Consider the following 24692-nt stretch of genomic DNA (forward strand, 5'->3'; position numbering starts at 1 on the left):
TAGTGATTTGGATGTAATTAGCAAATACTGGGAAACATGGAGGGTCCATATGCAACAAATAAACTTTTTAAACTAAATTCGCACTATTTGTCAAACCACAAGGATGAAAATAACACTACTCTTTTGAATTTAAAGGGTTAACAATAGTGGGGGGGGGGGGGGATTAAGTATAAAACAAATGAAATGACAAAAAAGGAATATCACATAATTGTTGACTTTATCTTCTCACATATAAGACACATGTCAATTCCTTATCAATTTAAAACGTCCGTAATTTTTTTATACATCTTTTTTTAAAAAAAATCATTTTAAAATTGATCATTTTTTATCTTTAATATGAGTATCGTATTGTTATAAAAAAAATTATTGGGTTTTTATACATTATAGGTTATAGCGGTTGTGTTTTTTTTTTATCGTGTTTTATCCATTTATTTTCTAGCATAATGTCATATCCAATTATGTTTTAAGTGTTTTTTCTATTGTGTTTTTCTTTTCATAGTGTTTTTTCCATTGTGTTATTTCCGGTGGCCTTTTTCCGATGACCTTTTCCGGTGATTTTTTTCAGTGATTTTTCGGTGATTTTTTCGGCGATTTTTACGACGAAATTTCTCGAGGATTGTTTACCAGTGACTTTGGGACATCTTTTCCGGTGAAATCTTCAGACTTTTCCGGCGAGGTAGTGGCAGTGGGTGACAGTGGTTGTGGTGGTTGTAGGAGATGAGTGGAGATGTAAGTGGGTTTTTGAGATTAATGTAAGTGAGTTTTTGAGATAAAGTAAGTGAGTTTTCAATATTAAACTAAAATACTCTTCTTCCTAGCCTTTTTAGAAAAATCAAACTTTTTATTTGAACTTAACTCTTATTATTTAAACTTAATTTGTGTATAACTTGTTAACCACATTTTAAGCATTTATTCTACACTTTTAATGTTTAGGGAAGAATTATCAGTTTTTTTACTATGGTAAACTTACAAACGCATCAACATCTAACTAGTTAAAAATAATTATTACTTTTTAAAAAAACAAATTATTTCTACTTAAAATCCTTTAAACCCTAGAGTTGTAAGAATTTAAATCCACCATCTCATATTTGTCTAAAGAGAAACAATATCACTAAACCTTAATGGGTTCCAACATAGTAATATGAGAAAATATTAGTTACACTGAGAATGTGAAAATCAAGATTAAAGTATTGATTTCATTGGTCCCAATAAAAACTACCTTTCAAAGTCAAATGTCATCAACAAAACCATGATGTAGCATGAAACTAATTTTCGGGTCAATACAACTAAGTTTGAAGGAGTCAAATGCGCATCAAAATATGAAAGTTACTCTCACTTATACAGTTTACTTACACATATCCTTACTTTTCTTTCTTTTTTTTTCATGCACATGCTACCACCTAAATTTCAATTTCCAAAACCCTTTAAAATCACCATTGTCATAATTTATTTATTTGCTTACAATATATATCCCTAACGTGTCAAATGAATAAAGGAAAAAAAAGGCCAATAGGTCGAAAGGACGATCAAACTTGTTCTTGATTGTTTCATTCTTCTAAATGTTATTTTATTAAAAAAAATTATTTTATAAACTACTGATTACTTCACACACATTCAACACTCATAACTAGGGGTGTTCAAAACTATCCGAATCCGAATCCGTATCCGAATTATCCGACCATCCGCATCCGAACTATCCGAACTAAATGTTATTTTATTAAAAAAAATATTTTATAAACTGCTGATTACTTCACACACATTCAACACTCATAACTAGGGGTGTTCAAAACTATCTGAATCCGAATCCGTATCCGAATTATCTGACTATCCGTATCCGAACTATCCGAATCCCGGATATCCAAAAATTCGGATTCGAATTCGGATATCCGAATTATCCGGTATTCTAATTTAAATATTTTTTTAATTTTAATTTATATTATACATAATAATACCTACTCAGATAAGTCATTACAGAGTAACATACACACACAAGCAGCAGCATCGGCCACTCTTTCTCTCACACTAACCCTCGCTGTCGCCGTTAGTAATTTTCGCCCGTCTCCTTCTTCGTCACTTTCTCTCACGCAGTTGCGGCACCTCTTTCTGTCACACGGTCACGGCGGCACCAGTCATCCGTCTCCGTCTCCGTCTCCAGCCAGTCATCCGTCTCTGTCTCACGGCGGCACCGTTTTTTTTTTCTTTTGTTTTTTTTTCGGATATTCGGATATCCGAGGTTCGGATATCCGAACTTTCGGATATACGAAGTTTCGAAATCGGATTCGGATAGTGATTTCCACTATCCGAAATCTCGGATATCCGGTTTTGAACAGCCCTACTCATAACTATATATTAGAGCACATTGAACCAAGGTTGCAAAAGTCACTATGCGAACCTTAGGCGGTCCACTGAGGAGTTGGGTGTACTCGAAGTATTCGGGGAGTACTTGGAGAGTACTCAGACATTGTAAATATAAAGAAAATTAAGTTTTGGATATTACATATATGTAAAATATCATTATTTACTAATATTTATAACAAAACATGTGAATATCAATATAAATAAGAGAAATTACATTTTTAAATAATAATTTATTCTAAGAATTTCTAACCATTAATTAAAAAAATGTTATTTGCTCTTTAATATTATAGAAATGTGAATTATGTTTTTAACTTTTAAGTCAAAATCGGCTCAAATCCACCGACTAAATGTGATTTTGGCTAAGATTGACAATCTTTGATCGATTCTTAGTAACTAGACAGAGTTAAAGAAACTCCTCTCGGCGACATATCTTGTAGCGAGTACTCGAGGAGTGCTCGGCCTTTTAAACCTACTTTTACAGCATTGCTTGAACGAAAGGTTTTAATTTTCTACTCAGAATCTAAGGCAAAGGAGAGAAGGGTGATAGGAAAGAGAGAGTGTGGCGTACGAAAATCAGAAAGCGAGCATACAAGAAATATGATAGGAGTGAAAGAGATAGAAATAGGGGAGATCAGACGAGGGAAAGGGGAAGGAACGTTGAGGGGACGTTTTCCGATGGTGTATGGATGATTTCTCTGTATATATGCTCTTAAAGTGATTAAAACAAGCTAGTAACTTCGCGCAATATATTGTTTTTAAATCAATGTTAGTAGGATGATTATGGTTCTGATTAGCTGATTTTGACAAATTCTTGTGCCTAAACATTTAAGTATTTAACCACGGCCAAAAACGAATAGTTTTGACTCCAAAAAATGGGGTATTAGTTTTTAATACTCTTAATTTTCACTCTTTGGACGATAATACTCTCAACTAACGATTTGTGTCCCACCACTTCAACTTTCACCATATTTGTTTATGTCATTCCCAAACTTAATGAACCCTAGCTCCATTAATTTTTTTGATGACGTGGAATTTTTTATTAATAAAAAGTAGGTTATGGGTCCCACGCCATCTCCTTTCTTCAATATAAAACCTCAACAATCTCCATTTCTGGCGACCTCGTTTTTCCAGCAAAATTGAATTTTCTAGTTACCTCGTCTTTCTATCGATGGAAATGGTGCAGAGGTGTCAAAAGACGATGAAGATCATGGAGTTGTGCACCGGTGAAAAGACGATGAAGATGATGCTCGTTGGAAACCTACAACTCGTTTTTCTAGCAAGCAGACAATTTCAGAAGGTGGGAGTTGTGGTTGTTGTGGCGGTGGGCGGTGAAATGATGGATATGGTACTCGCCGGAAACCCGCAACTCGTTTTTCCGACGAGCAAAGGATTACCTCGAATTGTTGCTTTATTTTTAACGTTGGAACTCGTCCGAAAAACGCGAAGCGACAACCACATTTGAGTTTGGGATTTTAACCAACAACTACCTCATTTGAGTTTGGGATTTTGACCGGCAGTGATGGAGGCTGGTCATGGTGAAGGTAATGAGGCCGGCGATGGGGTGAAGGTGGCGATAGAGGCCGGAAGTGGTGGAGGTCTGTGGTGGTGATGTTATGGTGTAGACGGTGGTGGTGTTTGTGTATCTGTGTGTGTACATATATATAGTATTTCTTGTTAGGTTTTTCTTTTTTTTAATAATGTATTTTTCACATAGCATGCCACATCAGCAAAAACATGTCACGTCAACAAAAAAAAACTAACGGAATTAGAGTCCGTTAAGTTCAAGAGTAATATAAGAAAATAAGTTACAAGTTGGTAGTGGTAGGAGACAAATCGCTATTTAGGAGTGTTATCCTATTCAAAACTAATATAAAAAAAATTACATAGCACAATATTTCATTAACTATTTTACTAATAATGGTTGTTCATGAATACCATACACATATATAAAATGTATTTTGTAACACGAATTAAAAATAAATAACAAATGTTAAACGGCTCAATCGATTTACAAGCCCGTTTTAAAGTTCTAAATCGTAAAACGAAATGAAACCATAAAAAAACAAAAAACTGCTCTACTTACTTATGCTAATCAATTCTCGGTTCAGTTATAGTTCTAACCCGTCAACGTTATTGTTAAACCATTGACCTCCCCTAAAATAAAAGAAGAAAACAGCAGTCTACCTCTCAGATTTTAATCGATTCTATCCAAACCAAAATCATGTCATACCCATGAAAACCTAACACCCAAAACCAACCCACTATCCCTCGATCCGGTTCTTGGTTATCGTCTACGCCTATTTACGGTTCTAATCCGGGTGGTTCGGTTCGATTCGTTTCGGTTCGGTTCTGATCTAGTAGCCAATCCTACAAATAAACTGAAGGACACTATATGAAACATATATAAAAAACAAGGACCATATTTGTCATCATGGATTTATTCACCGCCTGATTCTCACGTCATTCATACTATTATTTTCTTACAAGTATCCGCTTCTACCGCTCCTTGGTGACGATCGCAATCACAGATCTCTTTTTTCTCTTTCTCTCTCTCTATTTTTCCTTCATCAAAATTATTAATTAACTCAGATCTCTTGCCCGGCCATCATTTGGTTTTTTCAACATCATATATTGTAAGGTTATATGTTTCATGTTTAAATATATATATATATGATCATAGTTTCATGTTTTTTTATATTATTTTGTAGTATGGGGAGAGTCAAATTGAAAATCAAGAGATTAGAGAACATTAGCAATCGACAAGTTACATTTTCGAAACGACGAAATGGGATATTAAAGAAAGCCAAAGAATTGTCGGTTTTATGCGATATCGACATCATTCTTCTCTTGTTTTCGCCTACCGGAAAACCTACATTGTTCACCGGACAACGCAGGTTATTATTATTTACTTATCTCTTAATCATATTAATCAAAACATATTTTGGCACGGTTTACATTAATCATAATAATCTCTTTTATATATTAATCCTGATTATTTAATTTATATGTTTTTAGCAACATTGATGAGGTTATAGCAAAGTTTGCGAGATTAACACCACAAGAAAGAGCGAAAAGGTGCGTATTTTTTTGTTAATTTCTTGATTTTGATTATGTGAATTTTGATGAATATTATTATGAGTTCATGACTAAATTTTTTTATTAAAATTGGGCAGGAAATTGGAGAGCCTTGAAGTAAGACGAGATACCGGATTCTAGTCGAATAATATTATTTTTTTCGTTTATTGTTTGTTGATCGGTTGAGCGTATACAGGCTTTGAAGAAAACATTCAAGAAGTTAGATCATGATGTAAATATACAAGACTTTGCGGGCGCAAGGTTGTTGATATTTAATAACAGATAATATATATTTTTCCTATTTTGATACAAAATCTGATCTTAGGTTTTTTTTCTTTTTTTTTTGGTTTGATTCTGTTTGCAGCAGTCAGTCAGCTGAGGTTACAAGATACTGATCTTAAACTAATATATATCTTTAATTAACTAATTACATTATATTTAGTAGCTAATAATGATTTCAGGATTTAAGCAACCACGCTATGATGTTGCGGTCTCAACTTGATGACTTACATAGGCGATTAAGGTACCCTTAAAACCTTTGACTGAATAATTATTGGATTTTATTGTTATACTCAAAGTTCTTAATTTCCTACAATTAGTTATTGGAGTAATCCGGACAAGATTGAGAATATTGAACATCTTAAACAAATGGAAGATTCTATAAGGGAATCACTTGACCGCATTCGTATACACAAGGTAAAGATTGTTCTCAAACGCTTATTTAGTTCATACTAAATGCTCCTCTTATGCATATGAAGTGCCAAAAGTTGTATAACTTGTTTAACAATCGGTCAGTAGTTAATGATAAATGGCTCTTGCAGGATAACTTTGGACAACAAAAGCTTATGCCGATAGATTGCACGAGCCAGGTAATAATATTAACTTTGTGAAACTTCTTTTTGGAGCAATACATTATAACATTTTTCACATTAATATTGCGATACAGTTTCAAAACGGGTTGCATTTACCTCTAATGATGGCCAATACGCAAGACGATCAAACCTTATCATGGATTCCAGATAACGAAAATCAGAATTTAATATTACCCGACAAACAAAATTACATGCCTCAGAGGTAAAAGGTCAAAATACTAACATTTTTTTGCAATTCATATAATAATAGTTTGTGTTAATTACAGAGATGCAGAGTGTTCTGGTGTACCCATTCCAAACTACTGTTTATATGGTAACGGAAAGCAGCTAGATCTTGAAGTTCCCGGAAAAGTTGACCGGTCAACACAAGACGGTGGTTTGAACGATTTATGTAGTACTTCAAACTTGAGTCCACAATTTAGTGATCAATTTCTCTTCCATCCATATACTAATCTCAATTTTGCACAACCAAAAGATCATTTGAAGCCCGAAACATCCACAAGTTTACGAGGATTTCTAGATTATTCCATGAATTGCAACAGCTTTGAAATCCCGAGGCCAATTTTCAGTGATAACATGTGTCAAAGCTGGAACCCGGAGCCCAACCAGGAGCACGGTTTGTGCCCTCTTTCCATGATCGATACAAACTCGTATCCTCAACCACAGGTAACATCTTATTCATAAAATTTATCATTTTTTAAAAATTGTTTAACAAATGTTTTTATATTATAAGGTTATGACTTCTTGCAGCCACCGGATCATCTGATGACAAACAACAAAAGTTGAAGGATCATATACTGACCATGAAGAATGGACACATGTTTTGTTAAGTTTGTTTTAAGATATAGGTTAAGTGATGTTTGTTAGTTGTATAGTATGAAATGAATGGAGACATTTATAATGACAGGAGGGAATAAGTTGCAATAAATATCATAAACCAATGTCTCATATTCCACTGTACATTAACAAAACACAGCTTAGATTGATCACATGACACATGGTTTACAACATGATTGATTGTATCTTTTAAGATTGTTTTAGTTTCCTGACAAGGTTTGGACTATGGTGTTGTGCCATGGGTCTGATAGGTGTTGCAATAAGTTGTCGAATGGCCCTTTTCCGGTTACATTGTGTTGAACGATGAACCCCAAGAACGCTAACATCGCGAGCCTCCCTGAAATTATAATAAAATTATTAACAATTTAGTTATAAAAAAATCTTAACATATGTCAAGAAGGTAAATATTAATTTATACCATTAGCAAGCTCCTTCTCTTTGGCCTCAGCAGTTGGTGCAAAGTTGAGTGGGTTGAATATTCCACCCGGGTACCCGACTTCATTTGGAGGCAAACTGTAGCTTTTAAAAATCGGGTCTTGGTTAACACTTCCCGGGTTCTTGATATCCTGCCATCTTCTGATCTCGACATAGTGGAATAATATGAACTCGATCACGAACAAGGTGGAAGATGATGCAAAGTATTCTGATTTACCGGCGTCATACCACTTAGGAACGTTGATTATGCCTATGCTAGTGAAAACCTCTGGTAGCAACATCCCGGCCACTCCCAACATGGCCCACCGCCCGTTTACAAGCTCGGCTTGAATGAACCATTTTAGGTTCTCTGGGTCTTCGGCTAGTCCCAATGGGTCGAACCCGTTGTCACCTGGAAGACTGTAACAACATAAGTGGTTAGTTGATGCCAATGTTATAAGAACTAGATCGAACATTGAATGGGTGGTTTTGACTGTCAAGACCGTTATTGAAAACCGAAGAACATTATAAATAATAAATACTAAATACTAAATAATATAAATAAAAATATTGCGAGAGAAAAAAACAACAAACCAAACCTACATTTATAAATTTTTCTTTCTATGGTTCATATTTTTAATAAACTTTTACTTCTTAGATACAAACATCTATGTCATGTAGAAAAAAAAAGAAAAAGATTAAAGTAACTAGCTTGTTTATATGTTAGTATTACAGTTTTTAAACGTTAAACACATGTAGGAAACATACACATATATATTAGGTTCTATCAATAAACAAATTTTGTCTATGCATTCTTTTAGCATGTTAGGAAAGACGAATAAACACCTCATTCCAACAATTTTCTTTATATTATATATTGGACTAAATTGAAATTTTCTTTATATTATATAGAAATATGATCAAATAAATTTTATTCTTAACATGAAAACAGTGGGAATCAATTTGTTGTTATCATTATGTTTATTTTTATAGTTGTTTATTGTTATTTTATGTTCGTATTTGCTATTTTTCGATTATGAAACGTTATAAGTATTTTCTGATTCATATTTTGTTGTTATTATTAGATTTTTACTTTTGTTGTTATAAGTATTTGTTGGTATTTGCTGTTATTATTTTATTCTTGATTTTGATTCTTTTGTTGTAATTTATAGGCTTTTTTCTTTGTTATTATCATTGTTTATGTAGATTGGTATTGTAGTTAGTATTATTTCTTACGTTCTCATTTTTTTATAAATTAGTATTATTTTCTACGTTCTCATGTTAAGATTAAAATGTACATGAAAGTTCCACTATATTATAGATATATTATAGATATATTTTTAAATTGAAGAACTGATGACTATTTGTTTTTTTCGTTCTCGGGCAAAAAAAAGTAAACTGTGTGTTGTCTAGAACTATCCATGATGTATATATTAAAAATAATAAAACTTAAATAAACAATTAAACATTGACTCAACTAAAATGAATTAATAAAATAAACAAATAGAAATCCGGTGTCGACCACCGGATTCAAATGGATAACAATCAAATAGGATTAACAAGGCATTTTCGTGTTCGTTCATATTCATTCATTTAAATTCTAAACAAACACAAATGAAAATAAGCAAGTAGACTTAAACGAACATAATTGAACAAACATACCTTCCGTCTAGGTAACCAGGTGAGGGTAAACCGGGTAGCCACTCGCCCTTCTTGGCTTCAACCTTGAACGAACCGGATGAGTAGGTGCTAACCGGTTTAACTGATACTTCTCTGTTTAACTTCCCTGATGATCCGGTCAGGAATCTGGACCGGGAAGCACACGGCCGGAAAACTGCAACTGAAGCTTGTGTGACAGTGGCCATACTTTCAGGTGATAGTAAGAGCTTTGCAGAGATGAGTTGCAAATGAATAATGTATGTTCATCCTTTTGTAGGATCTTGTGGCTGTGATTTAGGGTTTGATGATTCTGTTAGATATTTAAGGGATTAATTGGAAACTGGCCAATGAGAAGCAATATGTTCTTATCCTTTTATCCATGTGTCATCCACAAAATCTTTTACATTGTTCTTGTTCTTCACAGGTGTATAGGAGGACCCCAACTTTTGTCACATTGGAATCTTTGTTACTCAATCACAACGTGACATGTGTTTGTTTATTAAAAATATTCACTGAGTTTAACCAATTTTGTAACTGTAATATACATCATTACATCTACAAACATGTTTAACCAAAGAGGACAAGATTTTATTGTGTTGTCGGCGAAGAAAACAATGTATAAAATTTAGGAAAACCATTCATAAAATAAAATAAAACAAAACTAAAATTTTTATTAATAAAAATAATCCATATTACAATAGAAGAACATGAAATGAAAATTACAATATATAAACCAAGTTACAAACATATTAAAAAGAAACAACAAAGCGAGAAACAATGTGATTGAGGTACGTGTAAAACACGCTTCCCTTAAAACAGATTTTTGGGCCGCCCAAGTGAACCTGTCTGTTTCCCAGGGTACAATAGCCTAAGCAGATTGTACTGCCAGGATTAGCCTAGCACCTGAACTGTACCTGAAACAAGAGCGCGTAAGATCGAAAAGTCGGGAATTATTTTGGTTGTGTGTGAGAATGCATGAAAATTTTTTTTTTCTCTACAGGAAAAAAAAATGATCCAAGACATATGATAGTATGTATACATGAGCCAGTCCCAACCAAAAACCTTGAGTTAATACATTATTAACTATAAGAGTTAAGTTGTATTTGAATGCACCACTTATTAGACTTGAATAATTCAATTAACTCTTGCAACTTATCGATTTCTCATTCAAATATAATAACATTTAGTAATAATATTATATTACAATAACTATTATTCCAAAATTCCAACAATCCCTCACATGAATGGAGATCGATTCGTACGCCCAAGTGTCAAATATATTTACAACGGTTGAGTGTTGCCGGAGAAGTAGGTGTTCCCTTTGAACCTTCCTTTGTGAAATATACTTTGTCTCCTAGCGGTTAGTAGACGCAGTGTCCTTGAACCAACCCCTTTTTACGTAGACGTTATTACATTTCACACAACACACTTCCTGGTCTGGCTAACCCCTCATTGTCGTGTCCGTTATGTTCATGAAACACTAGCCTGGTTCTGCAAGAGCTCTAGAATTTTTGCGCCCCACAAATCCATTCGAAGCGACCCTACTTCTCTCTCACATAGGTGATTTTTTTTCTAATCATTAAAAGCGTTATGCTTAACTTCCTTTGAAATCACTGATTTATTATCAGAATGGACTAGGAAGTATACAACTTCCTTTATATGTTAAGGTACTCCCCTACAGTGACCTCAGTTTATAAGTTAGGTTGTCATATTGAACATAGATCATGGGATCTCCAGTCTTCTAGGATAGGTTTTCCTTTGTAGAAACTTACTCCATGGGCTTTAGTCCCATTCCTCTCGAAGACTTACATACGACCTCTCTGCTTAAGCCTTTTGTAAGCGGATCCTCAATGTTATCCCTTGACTTCACATAGTCAATGGTGATAACTCCCGTTGAGAGAAGTTGTCGTATAGTATTGTGTCTACGGCGTATGTGTCGAGATTTGCCATTATACATTGCACTTTGATCTCTTCCAATTTCCGACTGGCAGTCACAATGTATGCAAATACGTGTAACAGGTTTTGGCCATCCTGAAATATATTCCAAAAATTGGCGTAACCATTCCGCCTCTTCACCAGCTTTGTCTAACACAATGAACACAGATTCCATCGTGGATCTAGCTATAAGAGTTTGCTTGGAGGATTTCCAAGATATAGCAGCTCCTCCAAGGGTAAACACATAACCACTTGTGGATTTAGAATCTTTCATGTTGGATATCCAGTTAGCATCACTGTATCCTTCTACAACAACAGCTGGGTCTTCGCCATAATGCAGTCCATAAATCCTTGTGTATCTCAAATATCTTAATAATCTTGTCATACTCTTCCAATGTTCAGAGCTATGATTACTAGTATATCTACTTAGCCTACTCACAACATATGCTAAGTTCGGCCGGGTACAATACATAAGATACATAAAACTGCCAATTATCCTTGAATACTCCAACTGAGCAACACCCTCACCTCTATTCTTTGACAAATGTTGGATAGAATCAATTGGAGTTTGAGCTACACTCGTGTCTCCCACGTTGAACTTTTCAAGAATTTTATCTACATAATGAGATTGACCTAACATAAGACCATTTTGGGTTCTAGTGATCTTAACTCCAAGAATCACATCAGCTAAACCCATGTCTTTCATGTCAAATCTCGCCTTCAACATATCTTTAGTAGAATTGATCATTTTATCATCACTCCCTATGATAAGCATATCATCCACATACAGGCATAAAATCACATAACCTCTAGATGTATTTTTCACATAGACACACTGATATACATGTATTTATACATCTCGAATCCCATGTAAAGTTGTGTTTCCTTAATGTTTTAAGTTCGTTTAAGTTCGAGTTTTGTTTATCTTTTATTAATTTAGGTTTTAAGTCAAGTTTTACATATTTATCGTGTTTTAACTCTTTTGGTGTCTTGCATGTTTTACCTAATTCTTTCTATCTTTTCATGCGAAGTTTAAGTACGTTTTGCTCGTTAATGATTACATGATTGTTCCACTTAGCGTTTCGATTTGTTTTCATGTAGATGGTGATTTGTAAGTCAAGAAAAAAGAAGGTCTAGAAGGTTCTAAACGTTACTTGGAGTTCAAGAAAGGGATCTAACATGATTAAATAATAAATAAAAAGCAAAAAACGAAAATTCCCTTTTTAGGGCGCCGCCGCACGCAAAGGAAGGGACCGCGCGGTGCCTAGGTCTTCTGCCCAGCCCGTTTTTGCAAGTCCAAGCCCGATATCTCGATATATAAACATCATTATGTCCCTAGCCGATCCTAAGTTGATTCCAGCCAATTTTCCAAGGGTTTAAGCTAAGATTGAAGGTGTTTTGGAGGCTAGGAAGAAGGAGGATCATCAAGCTTTCGTACAAGTGTTCAAGGGTCGATTAAGACGGGTTCTCTCGTTCTTTATCTTTGTTCTTGTTCATTATCTTTCATCATGAATCTCTTTTGTTTTCTTTGTTTGGGATTGTTTTTAATAATGATTCTAGGCTAGACTTCATGTCTACCTAGGTTTGATGAACATGTTTAAGACTTGATTCTTGCTTTGGATAATGTTTTGATTATGGTTTTGTTAATTTAATAGTAAAAGACTTGGTTTTGTTTTCATGATGCGTATAAGTATTTATTATCTTGATTGATTGTTAACTATTGCTTCACATAGATCTTTTATCTTTTGATTGTGTTCTTTAGATTTAGGGTTTATGTTTAATCTTTACTTGGTGTTTTGATTATTATAGTTGAATAGGCCTATTAGATCATAGAAGCTTGTTGATTGTTGATTAAGATTTTGAATGCTTTGCTAAATTCCAATAGCTGTAAGGTGAGGAATTGTTCATGTGTCTTGGTCAATTGCATGCTAGGATAGTTAGTGACAATATTCTTGCTTATTGTGTTGATCCATGTTCATGATGTCATGTTTAATTTATCAAGTTATCTAGGGCTTAGGGTTTCGTGAGATTGCTTGCTTTAGATACTATAAATTAACCCTATTTGATGACTTTGCAGAAATCAATATAACTGATTGCTTAATAATCTAATAATTATCTTTGGGATGTGGTTTGATTCAGTCAATGGTCCTTAGGGTTTGTTAGATGAATACGTTTAGAAATCAGTTTCCATAATCATGTTATTTGTCCATTGCTTGATGATTGTTGATTCATGGGATTCTTACTTAGGTAGATTCCTTCTCTTGTTGGTTTAGATCTTGTGTTTAATTGCTTATTTCTCGTTTGCTTGTTTATTTACTTTCTTAGTTTAATATTAGTTTAAAACCCCACTTAAAACATTAATAATAAATAGTTGTGTCGTAAGTCGAGTCTAATTAGTTAATTAACGTAATTTATAGAGTCGTGTGGGTTCGATATTCCGGACTTACTTAGCTTTAGTACAATTGACCGGTTCACTTGCCGGTGTTTTGTTTAGTTGAGTCTTAGGTCTAGTTTTTATTACTTGTTTAATTTAGTTAATATTTAATTGACTGTTTTGAGCACATCACACACTTGTCCCACTCATTTATCTTGAAACCATTTTCCAACATGGCTTGATCAAACTTTTGGTTCCATTGTTTTGGAGCTTGCTTCAAACCATATAGGGACTTGACGAGTTTGCAAACTTTACCTTCCAGGCCAGGAGTTCAAAAACCCTCAGGTTGTTCCATATATATTTCTTTATCTAACTCCCCATTTAGAAATGCAGTTTTTACATCCATTTGATGCCAAATTTCTTAAAGCAGCAATCGAAAGCACCAACTTTATAGAGGTTATTCGAGTCATAGGTGAGTATGTATCAAAATAGTCTAGACCTTCCTTCTATCTAAACCCTTTGATTACTAACCTTGCCTTGTACTTATGAATGGAACCATCCATTTTTATCTTCTTTTTGAATATCCAAGGATATCCAAGAGGTTTACAACCCGGTGGAAGATCCACTAGTTCCCAAGTATGATTCTGTAAGATAGAATCAGTTTCATTTTTAATGGCTTCTTTCCATCGTTGTCCTTCTGAAGAGTTGACCGCCTCTCTATTGGTTTGGGGCTCACCCTCAACCAAGTAAGTAAGAAAATCCAGTCCAAAGGATCTCTTAGTCCTTTGCCTTTTGCTTCTTCTTGGCTCAACCTCTTCAGCCTTAGATTGTTCTTGAGTTTCATCTTGAACAATCTCATCAACAGGTGTTGATGTACTAGCACGTGTTGATGAACTAGCATGTGTAGATGAGCTAGCATGTGCATTTTCCAAACATGGAAACACATCTTCAAAGAATGATGCATTCCTTGATTCCATTATAGTATTTTTGTGTATTTCGGGATTCTTTGATTCATGAAAAATAAAACAATATGCACCACTATGATGAGCATATCCTATAAATACACAATTTACGGTTTTGGGTCCTATTTTTGAGCCTTTGGTGGTGGTACGGCCACTTTTGCTATGCACCCCCACACTTTCAAGTATTTATCACATAAGGGCTTCGGTTTTAGAATTCACTTTGGGTCGGCCCTGGTTGCATATATATATTTATAGCACATAGCTAGTTGTAAAAAGAAAAAGTATGAACTTAGTTTGGGTAAAATTGTGCTCGAATCAAACAAGTTTCACATCGAGTCTTCTAAACGAAAAGTATGACTCGTGCATGTCCATATAATCGTACTAACCCCTATATGCAGCAACAATCTTATCTTTCACAGGGTTCCCGTCATATTTTTGTAACAAACCTGATCGGGGATATCAATACAAACATGGGCAAGATTATGGTCAACATTCAGAGAGCAACCCCAACAGGGGTGACGAGGCGTATTTGAATAAGATCGAGGAGTCATTGGCCCGACAATTGGAGAAAGATGCCCAATACCAACAAAAATTAGCTAAACATGATGCTATAATAAGAAATCAAATATCTGTTTTTGCAGGTCTCCAAGATGCAGTTAAAGAAATCTCCAGAAAACTGAAAAATGTGGAAGAAGGGCCAAAGCAGATCTCCCAATGCGTGTACGAGTCAGATGGTGAATTTATTCGAGAAACCAAAGAGGAGAGTATGCAGCTGGAGCAGCAACCGACACCTGGTTATAAGTATGGTGCGGAAGGCAACTATTAGGGATACATGAATCGGTTGGGCGAGTTGTTCCCGATGTTCCCGGAAGAAGGGAAAGAGCCGATCATGGAATATGTAGATGAAGAAAAGGAGCTCATCCCGGATACGGAGACACGAGTGGCTGATGAAGTCCCACCTCAGGTTTCACAGGTATGTGTTGCTAATTTTACTGAGTTTTGCAGCGACCCCGATGATGATTGTGACGAGGAGGAGTGGGCTGCATATCTGAGATCAATTATGGTGAAACCTGTGTTTGAGGAAGAGATAGAATTGGGAGAGTCACTCGAGCTAACGTTTTGTGTTGAGGATATGTTTAAGGTTGATAATGAGCTTAACGAGGAAGATGAATTCCTGAATCTGGAGTTGGATGGATTGTCGGATTATGATGGGGGAGACACATTGGACGTTAATGAGGATGTTGCGTTTTTCGAGGCCCTACTTGTAGAGGACAGTGTAGATGAGGATGTGGTGTTAGAGGCAGAACACCATTGCCGGCCCGTGGACTGTGTTTTGAATGCTGATCAGGAATCAAAACCACGGGATAAGGCCGAGGATGATAGGTTACCTGAAAACCGAAGTTGCCTATACTTTAGAAAATGGTCTATGGGAGTGAAAAAACCATTAAATGTCAAACACGACCAATCTTCTCGATACTTACAACGCATTCGGCTCTTGCCAGGTAAGTTTAAATATATGTGGTCTGAACCATTACTGATTTTAAATTCTAATTTAATATTCTGCGATTCCATCATTGATATATTACTGTTTGATAAGTACCGGGTGGAAATAAACGGGTTAGATAGGGTCCAGGTCAAGGAGAAACCTCCTGATTAAGTTCAAGGGTATAGAGGTTTCACGAGTTTTGTACAAGTCATCGAGTCACTAACGTAGTTTTTTGTAGTTCTTTTTTGTTTTTGTATTTTTGAGTTATGCAGGTTTGAAAGAAAGATTAAGTGAGTTAGAGAGACGATCCCCAAGGAAGAATTTAATGAAAAACAGAAGTGTGGGGATGATGTAGCAATGGAGCCATATACTTTATATATATTATTTTCTCCTTATTATTCATGATTATTTTATATATTTGTCGATTGGTGAAAATACTTTGAATGCTTAATATCTATTAGTTTGATAAGATATATTTATGGATATTGTTTGTTGAATTTTTGCCGCTTACGTTCGTGTGTGAAAGAAGAAGTTACTATTTGCTGAGCACGTTCGTTGTTGGAGGGCATTCATGGAAGGAAGACTTTGGCATCATGTGTCATGCGTATATTACCAGCTAAGTCTTTTCCATTATTTAGCTTATTAATTTTTATTTTATTTTATGTTTGTTTTTATTTTTAGGTTTTTAATTTTTTGTAGTCCGACTTTATTTTTAAATTTTATTTTTATTTTAAGTCGTCCTTATCCTTGCATCGAGGACAATGCAAAATTTAAGTGTGAGGATGGGACACAAGTGTTTAATTTCATTTTAGTTTTGTTTTTGTTTTCGTACTTGAGTTATTAGTAATTAAAAAAAAAGAAAAAAATTGAAAAATGTTTTTTTTAAATGTCCTTTGAATTTAATTTTTTGCGTTAAAGTGGAAAATGATGATACTTATCGGAAATTGGTTTTTCAAACTACTAATAATATGAATAATATAAAAGAAAACGCACTTAACTTGTAATGTGTCAGTAGGCTCAGCCCTTGAGAATGAAAGGGCAATTTGATAAAATGGGTAAACGGAAATTTTTTGTGGGTAAAGCTTTTTGTGCGTGGAAAATAAGTAATGAAAGGTCGGGCCATACTCAAGCCTCAATTCTTGGTATGAAAAGTGAAAATGTTATAAATATTATGAGTTTTAAAATTTGAATACTTTATCATATGATGCTTGGGTAGGTTTAACGTTAGAGTATGCCGTGTAGCCTGTGATATAAATCTTAAACTGCTAGTTTTAGTGTTTTACACATCATCGGCGTATGGTTTATAACCTTAAATCTTGAATTGATGGGATGCCTCGGGTCCGGAGACCATGGGTCTGTATGCAGTCTATTCATCTGGGTATTCACAATTTCAAATGGGGTTGTGAATATTTAAAAATAAAGCTAAAAAAAGAGCAAACCCGCAGTTTTCTGCCACATAAGTCTTTAAATATGATCACTAAGTACAAAAAATACAAATACACTACAGACTTGATCATCCACGCTGTTAGCCATGTGGGGTCCCCTTGCTCGCGTCTAATTACCATTAAGAAACGGACCACAAGGGACACGCCACATGTAAGCCCTACAGATAAAAATTTTGCATACTCACATATGGTGATGGTTCGGTGTATTGCTTGATAACGGGGGTATGTCATGTTGTGGGGAACACTAGCTATTAATTAATTGTACCTTAATCATATCTAATGGCTGATTGGTAGACTTTGATGCTTAAATTTAGGTGGATAAACAATACCTTGATTGTCTTAACTATTCATGAAAAAAGAGAGCAACAAAAGTTTTAAATCTGCTAAATTTGAGGTTTAAATCAAGTTGGGGTGGTCTGGTCCGGTAAAAGCTGAATATAAGCGGGTCTTAATTGTGTAAACCACTGAGTAATATTATTGTCGGATCTTATTTGTCCCGGTAAAGATTAAGGCATGGGTTTAAGTGGACAACAATATCGGTGATCGCGGTTTTTTGCGTTTTTTTCTAAACTTTAAATTAACCTATATGTTTTTAAGAGTGTATTTTCCGATTCTGATTCCATTGCAAATAGACTTTTTCAGGGATGAAAAAAGAGTAAGTGTAGGGATATTTGATGTGGGCTAAATTATACATATTATTATATAAATATTTCATACATTTTAAATACTTTTGAGCTAACTTTTGTTAAAAATGACTCTTGTGTGACTTATATTAAAATTTTAAAGATTTCAAGATACAACAAGCTAAATGTAACCGATGAGTGTATCTTCAAACTATAATAAATATTTTCTTATTGTTAACATGTTTCTTTACTTGAAGGTTAATAATATAAGTTTTCATATTTACGTACTCAAACGTAACTGTGGTTAAGACATGAGCTAAAAAGATATAAAACAAAAGTAATGTTATTTTAGTTAAATGACATGAATTAATTCATGTGTTATGTTTGCATGTTGTAGAAAATAAAGAAACGAGGGGCAAATCACTAGCATTAGTGGGCTGATATATTTATGGGGCCATATCATAATATTAAGCAAAGGAAGACGCAAGAAAAGAAAACAAGAGGTCGGTCGGTTGTTTTGGGCCCAACATAACACATATATATAATATTATTTGGTGGCATTATATATTGGAGGAGAATTGGGATTCGTTGGTGAGTCGACAGATTGATTGAAAGAACAGAGAGCCGCAAAGAAGAATATTAATGAGAGATAAAGTCTTTGGTTTAAGTGGAGATCGTTTGGGTTCAACACCTACTTAACCAATCATCATCACTATTCGGGTTGAATTTATAATTTTAATCATAGGCTTGGTTGTTGAACTTAATTATTTTAGTTTCTTTGATTTTAAAATGCTAGGCTAAACTTATTAGACTGCTTAAGCTTGTGATGAACCATTGTTTGAAGTTTTATTTTATTTGGAATTTGCTTTTCGTTATGGTTTTATGATTCAGTAAATTGTTTGGTTTATTTGATTGATGCGTATGTGTACTTGGTTTTGGTTGTTCTAGTTTTGTTATTCCACAAAATTCTTGGTGATTGTTTCATATGATAAGATTTTGTTAGGTCATCTACTGTGTGTTTTTAGCTAGTTTATGATTGAATTCGAATAAGATCATAGGAATAATATTATTAGTCAAACGAATAAAAGTGTGCTGCTAACCTAGAAAGTTGTAAGGTGATAGGTTATTGCTAGATCTTTGTTGATTAAGATTGCTAGATTTAGTTTTTCGTAAGGAGTCCATCTAGGTTTGATTAATTAATATTGTCTAGCGAGTCAATTAAGTTCGTCAAATTACCTTTGATTTCCGCGCTGTAAGGTAGGAATTCGCTATAAAGGTACTCTATCATAATTAATTAGATAAACCGTAAGGAAATCTAATATTAAAATTGGTGTTTTTAAGAGCTTAATAGAAATCCATAGGTGTCTTCTTGAAAGGTCAGGGGTCATGTTCGGGTTTTCTTTTAAGTGTCTATTTTACGATCCCAGTTCTATAACTATTATTTTCCAACTATTTGATAACTGAAACTTTTGGGATTCTAGCCTAGGTGGTTTTTCATCATCGTCTTATTTAAATCAATTAAAATTTTCTCTTGTTTATTTTACTTATTTTTCTTAATTAGTTTACTTTTAGTTTTTAAGTAAACCCCCACTTTAATAATAATAATAATAATAGTCAATAGTCGTGTCAGTTAGTTGAGTCTAATTATTTAATTTGCGTAATTTAAAGAGTCTCGTAGGTTCGACATCCGGACTTACTTGGCTATACTAGAGTCGATCGGTTCACTTGCTGGTTAGTAGTTTACTCGAGTTTTACAGAGTCTAGAGTATTACTTAGTGTCTAGATTAGCGTAATTTAGTTAATAATTATTAGACTACTTTTAGCATATTAGAAGCATTGACCTTTAACTAAAGGAATAAACGATTAAATCGACGTAGTTCAAGGGAACAATTGGGGGGTTGGGGGAGTGAAGGGTAACTTGGATCTCTAATATCCATTGATTATATTAAAGGATTTGAAATTCAAATCCCGATATAAATGGGTAAATGGAGGGTGAAGATGAAACTGCCTTGCCAGCTGTTAACGCAATAATCATCACACCTACCCTTTCATAGTTGTAAAAAATGTCACATCGATAAACTGTAGAAGTTATCCTTTTCTCTCCCTTCATTTTTTGTAACGATTCAAATGGTATGTCAAGCAAGGAAGTTAGGAAACCTAAAAGCTTCACCAAATCTTCCACGTCCAGCTCTTCCTTGAATATCTTGGGAACATTAGACGACTTTTAGATTATGAAAAGGCATGTCGCTAAGTCCGAAAGCCATTTTACCAACTGATGCTCACGTGGATTTGGAGTGATTCTAAGTCACAGGTAGTCACTACTACATCTTAACTGCTAGTGACTGGGGGCTGATGACGTAGGTATCAAGAAATGTGATAAAATCAAATGATTATGAAATAGCAAAATAGGCTTGGTCAATATGTTGGAGTGATTGTCTCTACACAATTAGCTAGCATGCAATTTGTATATTCTCTAGTAATTAGTCATTGTGTTGTATTTATATCTCTTCCAATCATCTAACCCTATTATGGTATCAGAACTTGTATCTCCAATGACAAAACTTTTGATCCTATTAGATTGCAACCCACCGTCCACCACCCCTAAATTTCTAATGCAGCGGTAAAACGATAACGAAGATCGATTCACGTTGATTATAAGAATACCCGTGAAGAATTTCCCAAAACTCCCAAATCCCACCCAAAGGTCAAGGGAAATTGAAGAAAAAAAACCTTATTATCCAAATTCAAGTCTGACCATCCAAATCACATAACCAACATAATAATAAAGTTTCTAAAAGGCCATGGGCCCAAAAAGGCCATGGGCCAAACACAAACCCAAAAAGAAAAATGCAAAAACTGCTGAAAAAACATAAAAAGGCCCATAACTTATTTAGAAGGCTTTTTTGGGCTTCGGACATGGGCCAAACTATTGTTGGTTGTTTGCCACAACGTGCTCCTCGTCTCAAGCTTTGATTTGACTAGTAATGGGCTTGAAACGGAGATTCGTGAGCCAAGTTATGCTCGTTTTCGTGGGCCACCTTTGGAGGCATGATCATGGGCCTCCAAATATAACATAGCCCGTTCTTCAATACTTGGGCCTCCATCAATTTCTTTTCCGACCACCACTATATTTCTTTTCTTGGTACTATGATCCCACCATCTCTATCAAAATTCCTTAAAAAGCACCTCTAACTACATTACAACACAACTGCTTCTATGTCTATAACAGTTAGGTTTTGCAATACCTATAATCTTATTACCGTCGCAACCATCATTTTTTCCGGCGAACTCAACATTTTATCTTCTATCTTATGTTTCATTCACCCTAAAAAAAAGAAAAAAAAAACTCCACAAAATATATCTTATTTTGCTTCATCTCCATTTACATCTTCAACTTCTTCTATTTCTTAAATACCATCATCATCATCCACTTTTATCCAAGATTAGACTTATCCTATGGTCGTCTATCTTACGGGAGCATATTAAGTAATATGATCAAAATAATTGATATGAAAGAGCATATCATGCTTGGTCAGTATGTTGGAGTGATTGCCTTCACACAATTAGCTTGCATATAATTTGTATTTTGCTAGTATGCCTAGATATTAGTCACTGTATTGTATTTATATCTCTTCCAATCATCTAATCCTATTAGTAGGTACCCGGATCCAACCCAACTCTAAGAAGCTATAAGAGAGAAGCTATGGACAACAGGGAAACTGGAAGCTCGAGCTTCCATAATAACATAGCTGACAGGATTACCATCACGATTTACGAGGAAAACGGGTTGGACATTTCCCTACGATAGTGACTTGACAAAAGCATAAGAAAAACATGCTTAAAGTCAAGATATTGATTGGGATATAGAAGACCAACCTTGGCCGCCACAATCAGATGACTTGTACCAAAAAGGGTTAACTCTCATGCTCAAGGAAAGCCAAGAGGATAAGCATTACTACACTAGGAAGGTGAGCTGTCTGCGAGAAGTTCCGCCTCCTATAAAAGGAACTACATCACATGGTAAATTCATTCCATCTCTCACCACTCTCACTTCACACTTTACACTCATCTCTTAAGTTTTAAACCCTCATTACCGGAATTCTTATCCTCACGCTGGAGGCTGGTCGCAGGAGACCCCCTCCTGTGGTGAGGCTAACTGTATTCTTTGTTCTTAGTAGATACCAGGGAAGCTCTAAGTTGGTGAAGTTCTTTAAACCCAAACTCGACCGTTTCTTGTTGTAGCAACATAGTATGAGACTAGCAAACAGCTAGAGCTAGAGATATTAAAAAAAAAAGTTGACTGTTGACCAGCCAACACAGGACAATAGTTTGAGTGTTTTATGTAACAATTCAAACTTGAGACAATGAGACCCCAACCTTGTTGGATATCAAGAGCAAACAAGATAACAAGTATTGAATCAAATAGGGTTTTCTCTCTTTCAATTGAAATCAAATTTGCAGTGTACATAAAAACTGAAAATAGCAAAGGCTTAAATAGCCAAATACATAACGTAAACTAACAAGAAAATAGGAAACAAACTAGAACTAATAATACGCAGAAATACTAGGTCTTCAACTAATCCAACCTTGACTTATTAAACTTCATAACGGATACTTGAGAGAAACCCATGCACGTGCCAATTACTCATGTGAATTATTTCCAACACTCCCCCATAATTCACATTCCATAACTCCCAGTTGATACCTGAAGAATACAAACTTCTCTTGAGGAAGGGCCTTGGTTAGGATATCGGCTAATTGATCATTGGTGGTGCAATGCTCCAACTTTACTACTTCCTGTTCCACCATATCACGAATGAAATGATATTTCAGCTCAATATGTTTTGATCTACTATGGAGGACAAGATTTTTAGTTTAACAAATGGTGGATTTGTTGTCACAAAACACAACCGTAGCCTCTGTTTGTTCCCAGCCCAGATCTTGTAGAACCCTTCTTATCCAAATAGCTTGACATGTAGCACTAGTGGCTGCTACATACTTTGCCTCAGTGCTAGACAATGCAACTGTGGGCTGTTTCTTTGTATTTCAAGTTACACACCATTACCAATTGAGAACACTTGAGCTGAAACACTCTTTCTATCATCTACGCAGCCTGCCCAATCACTATCGGAGTATCCAATCAACTTAATCTCCCTTTTATCTTCTGCCCTTCCGTACCATATACCAAACTTCTTTGTTCCAACCAAATACCTCATAATTCTCTTGACAGCACCCATATGCAATTTGGATGGAGACTGCATAAATCTTGAGACATAACTTACAGCAAACGTTATGTCAGGTATAGTGTGAGTCAAGTACATAAGACCACCAACCATGCTTCGATACATAGTAGCATTAACCTTATCTGCCCCATCATCAAGTTGCAGCTTTTCTTGAGAATTCATAGGAGTACTTTCTTCATTAGCTGATTCAAGCCCATACTTCTTTAGTAATTCTGCAGTATACTTTTCTTGAGACACACATACCCCTCGTCTTGTTTGCTTCACTTCTAGGCCCAGGAAGTAATTAAGCAACCCCAAATCGGTCATCTCGAAAGTAGTCATCATGCCTTGTTTGAAATCATTAGCCAACATAGAACAAGAACTAGTGTAAATAATGTCATCTACATAGATACACACATAGATAACATTACCTGCACTAGTTCTTTTGGTGTATAGAGTCGGCTCATTCTCACTTCTTTGATACCCATGAGACACAAAATAGGTATCAATCTTTGCATACCAGGCCCGGGGGCCTGCTTTAAGCCGTACAAGGCTTTAAACAAGACATATACATGATCTTCTTTCCCTTCTATCTCATAACCTTCCGGCTGTTCCACAAAGATCTCTTCTTTGAGCTCTCCATTTAGGAAAGCTGACTTCACGTCAAGCTGAAATAGAGACCAGCCCATATATGCAGCAATAGAAATAACAATTCGGATAGTTTCAAACCTGGCAACTGGAGCAAATGTCTCTTGAAAGTCAACACCTTCCTTTTGAGAGTAGCCTTTAGCCACAAGTCTGGCTTTATACTTGATCACTTCCCCTTGAGGATTCAACTTAGTTTTGTAGAGCCACTTCACCCCTATATTGTTTATGTGACTTGGAGGTTTAACTAACTTCCAAGTATTGTTGTGATTTATCAAATCAAGTTCTTCTTTCATTGCCTTCTGCCACTCATTCATTTGACTAGCATCTTTGTAACATTGAGGATCGGTGGTAGACAAGGCAAATTGGCAGGATTGCAGAACCTCTTCTAAGTTTCGTACCCTTAAAGGTGAAGTGCTTGTATCTGTTGGTGCAATTCGGGACCCTGCATCAACTGGTGTAACAAAAGAAGGTGAAGGATTCTCACCTTGAAAAGAAGATGGCCCAGCGTCAGAGTTATGAGCAGGTTGCTCAACATACTCCTCATCCGATAAATCTTCTGAGTCATCCTCAACCAACTGATATGACTCATTGTCAGTTTTACCCTTCCAATCCCATTGTTCTTCTTCAAAAAATTCTACATCTCTTCTGGTACTTATCTTTTTGGTAATGAGATTATACAACCTGAAAGCCTTAGACTGACTTGAATACCCGATAAAAATATTTTTCTCAGACCTTTGATCCAACTTTCTTCTCATCTGAGCAGGAACTAGACCGTATGCAAT

The 24692-nt window shown here is 35.2% G+C and overlaps 2 protein-coding genes across 2 annotated transcripts; one reads left to right on the forward strand and one right to left on the reverse strand.

Moving 5' to 3' along the window:
* Positions 1-4738: 4738 nt before the first annotated feature.
* LOC143558616 (agamous-like MADS-box protein AGL65) lies at positions 4739-7175 on the forward strand. Its single transcript, XM_077047427.1, has 11 exons — positions 4739-5252; positions 5374-5433; positions 5532-5550; positions 5630-5694; positions 5798-5813; positions 5895-5956; positions 6033-6129; positions 6255-6302; positions 6380-6507; positions 6572-6971; positions 7056-7175. Exons 1-11 carry the CDS (start codon positions 5029-5031, stop codon positions 7089-7091), a joined length of 1155 nt encoding a protein of 384 aa, XP_076903542.1. The 5' UTR covers positions 4739-5028; the 3' UTR covers positions 7092-7175.
* Positions 7176-7233: 58 nt separating this feature from the next.
* Positions 7234-9437, reverse strand: LOC143558626 (chlorophyll a-b binding protein P4, chloroplastic-like). The gene is made up of 3 exons (XM_077047437.1): positions 9219-9437; positions 7561-7976; positions 7234-7479 (listed from the first exon to the last, which is right to left on the reverse strand). The coding sequence occupies exons 1-3, from the start codon at positions 9419-9421 to the stop codon at positions 7343-7345; spliced, it is 756 nt and encodes a 251-aa protein (XP_076903552.1). The 5' UTR covers positions 9422-9437; the 3' UTR covers positions 7234-7342.
* Between the last annotated feature and the right edge of the window lie 15255 nt (positions 9438-24692).

The sequence above is a fragment of the Bidens hawaiensis genome, unplaced genomic scaffold (assembly GCF_021521415.1).
Source record: "Bidens hawaiensis isolate Kalapana, Puna unplaced genomic scaffold, B.hawaiensis_p1.1 tig00001087_1, whole genome shotgun sequence".
Classification (NCBI taxonomy): domain Eukaryota; kingdom Viridiplantae; phylum Streptophyta; class Magnoliopsida; order Asterales; family Asteraceae; genus Bidens; species Bidens hawaiensis.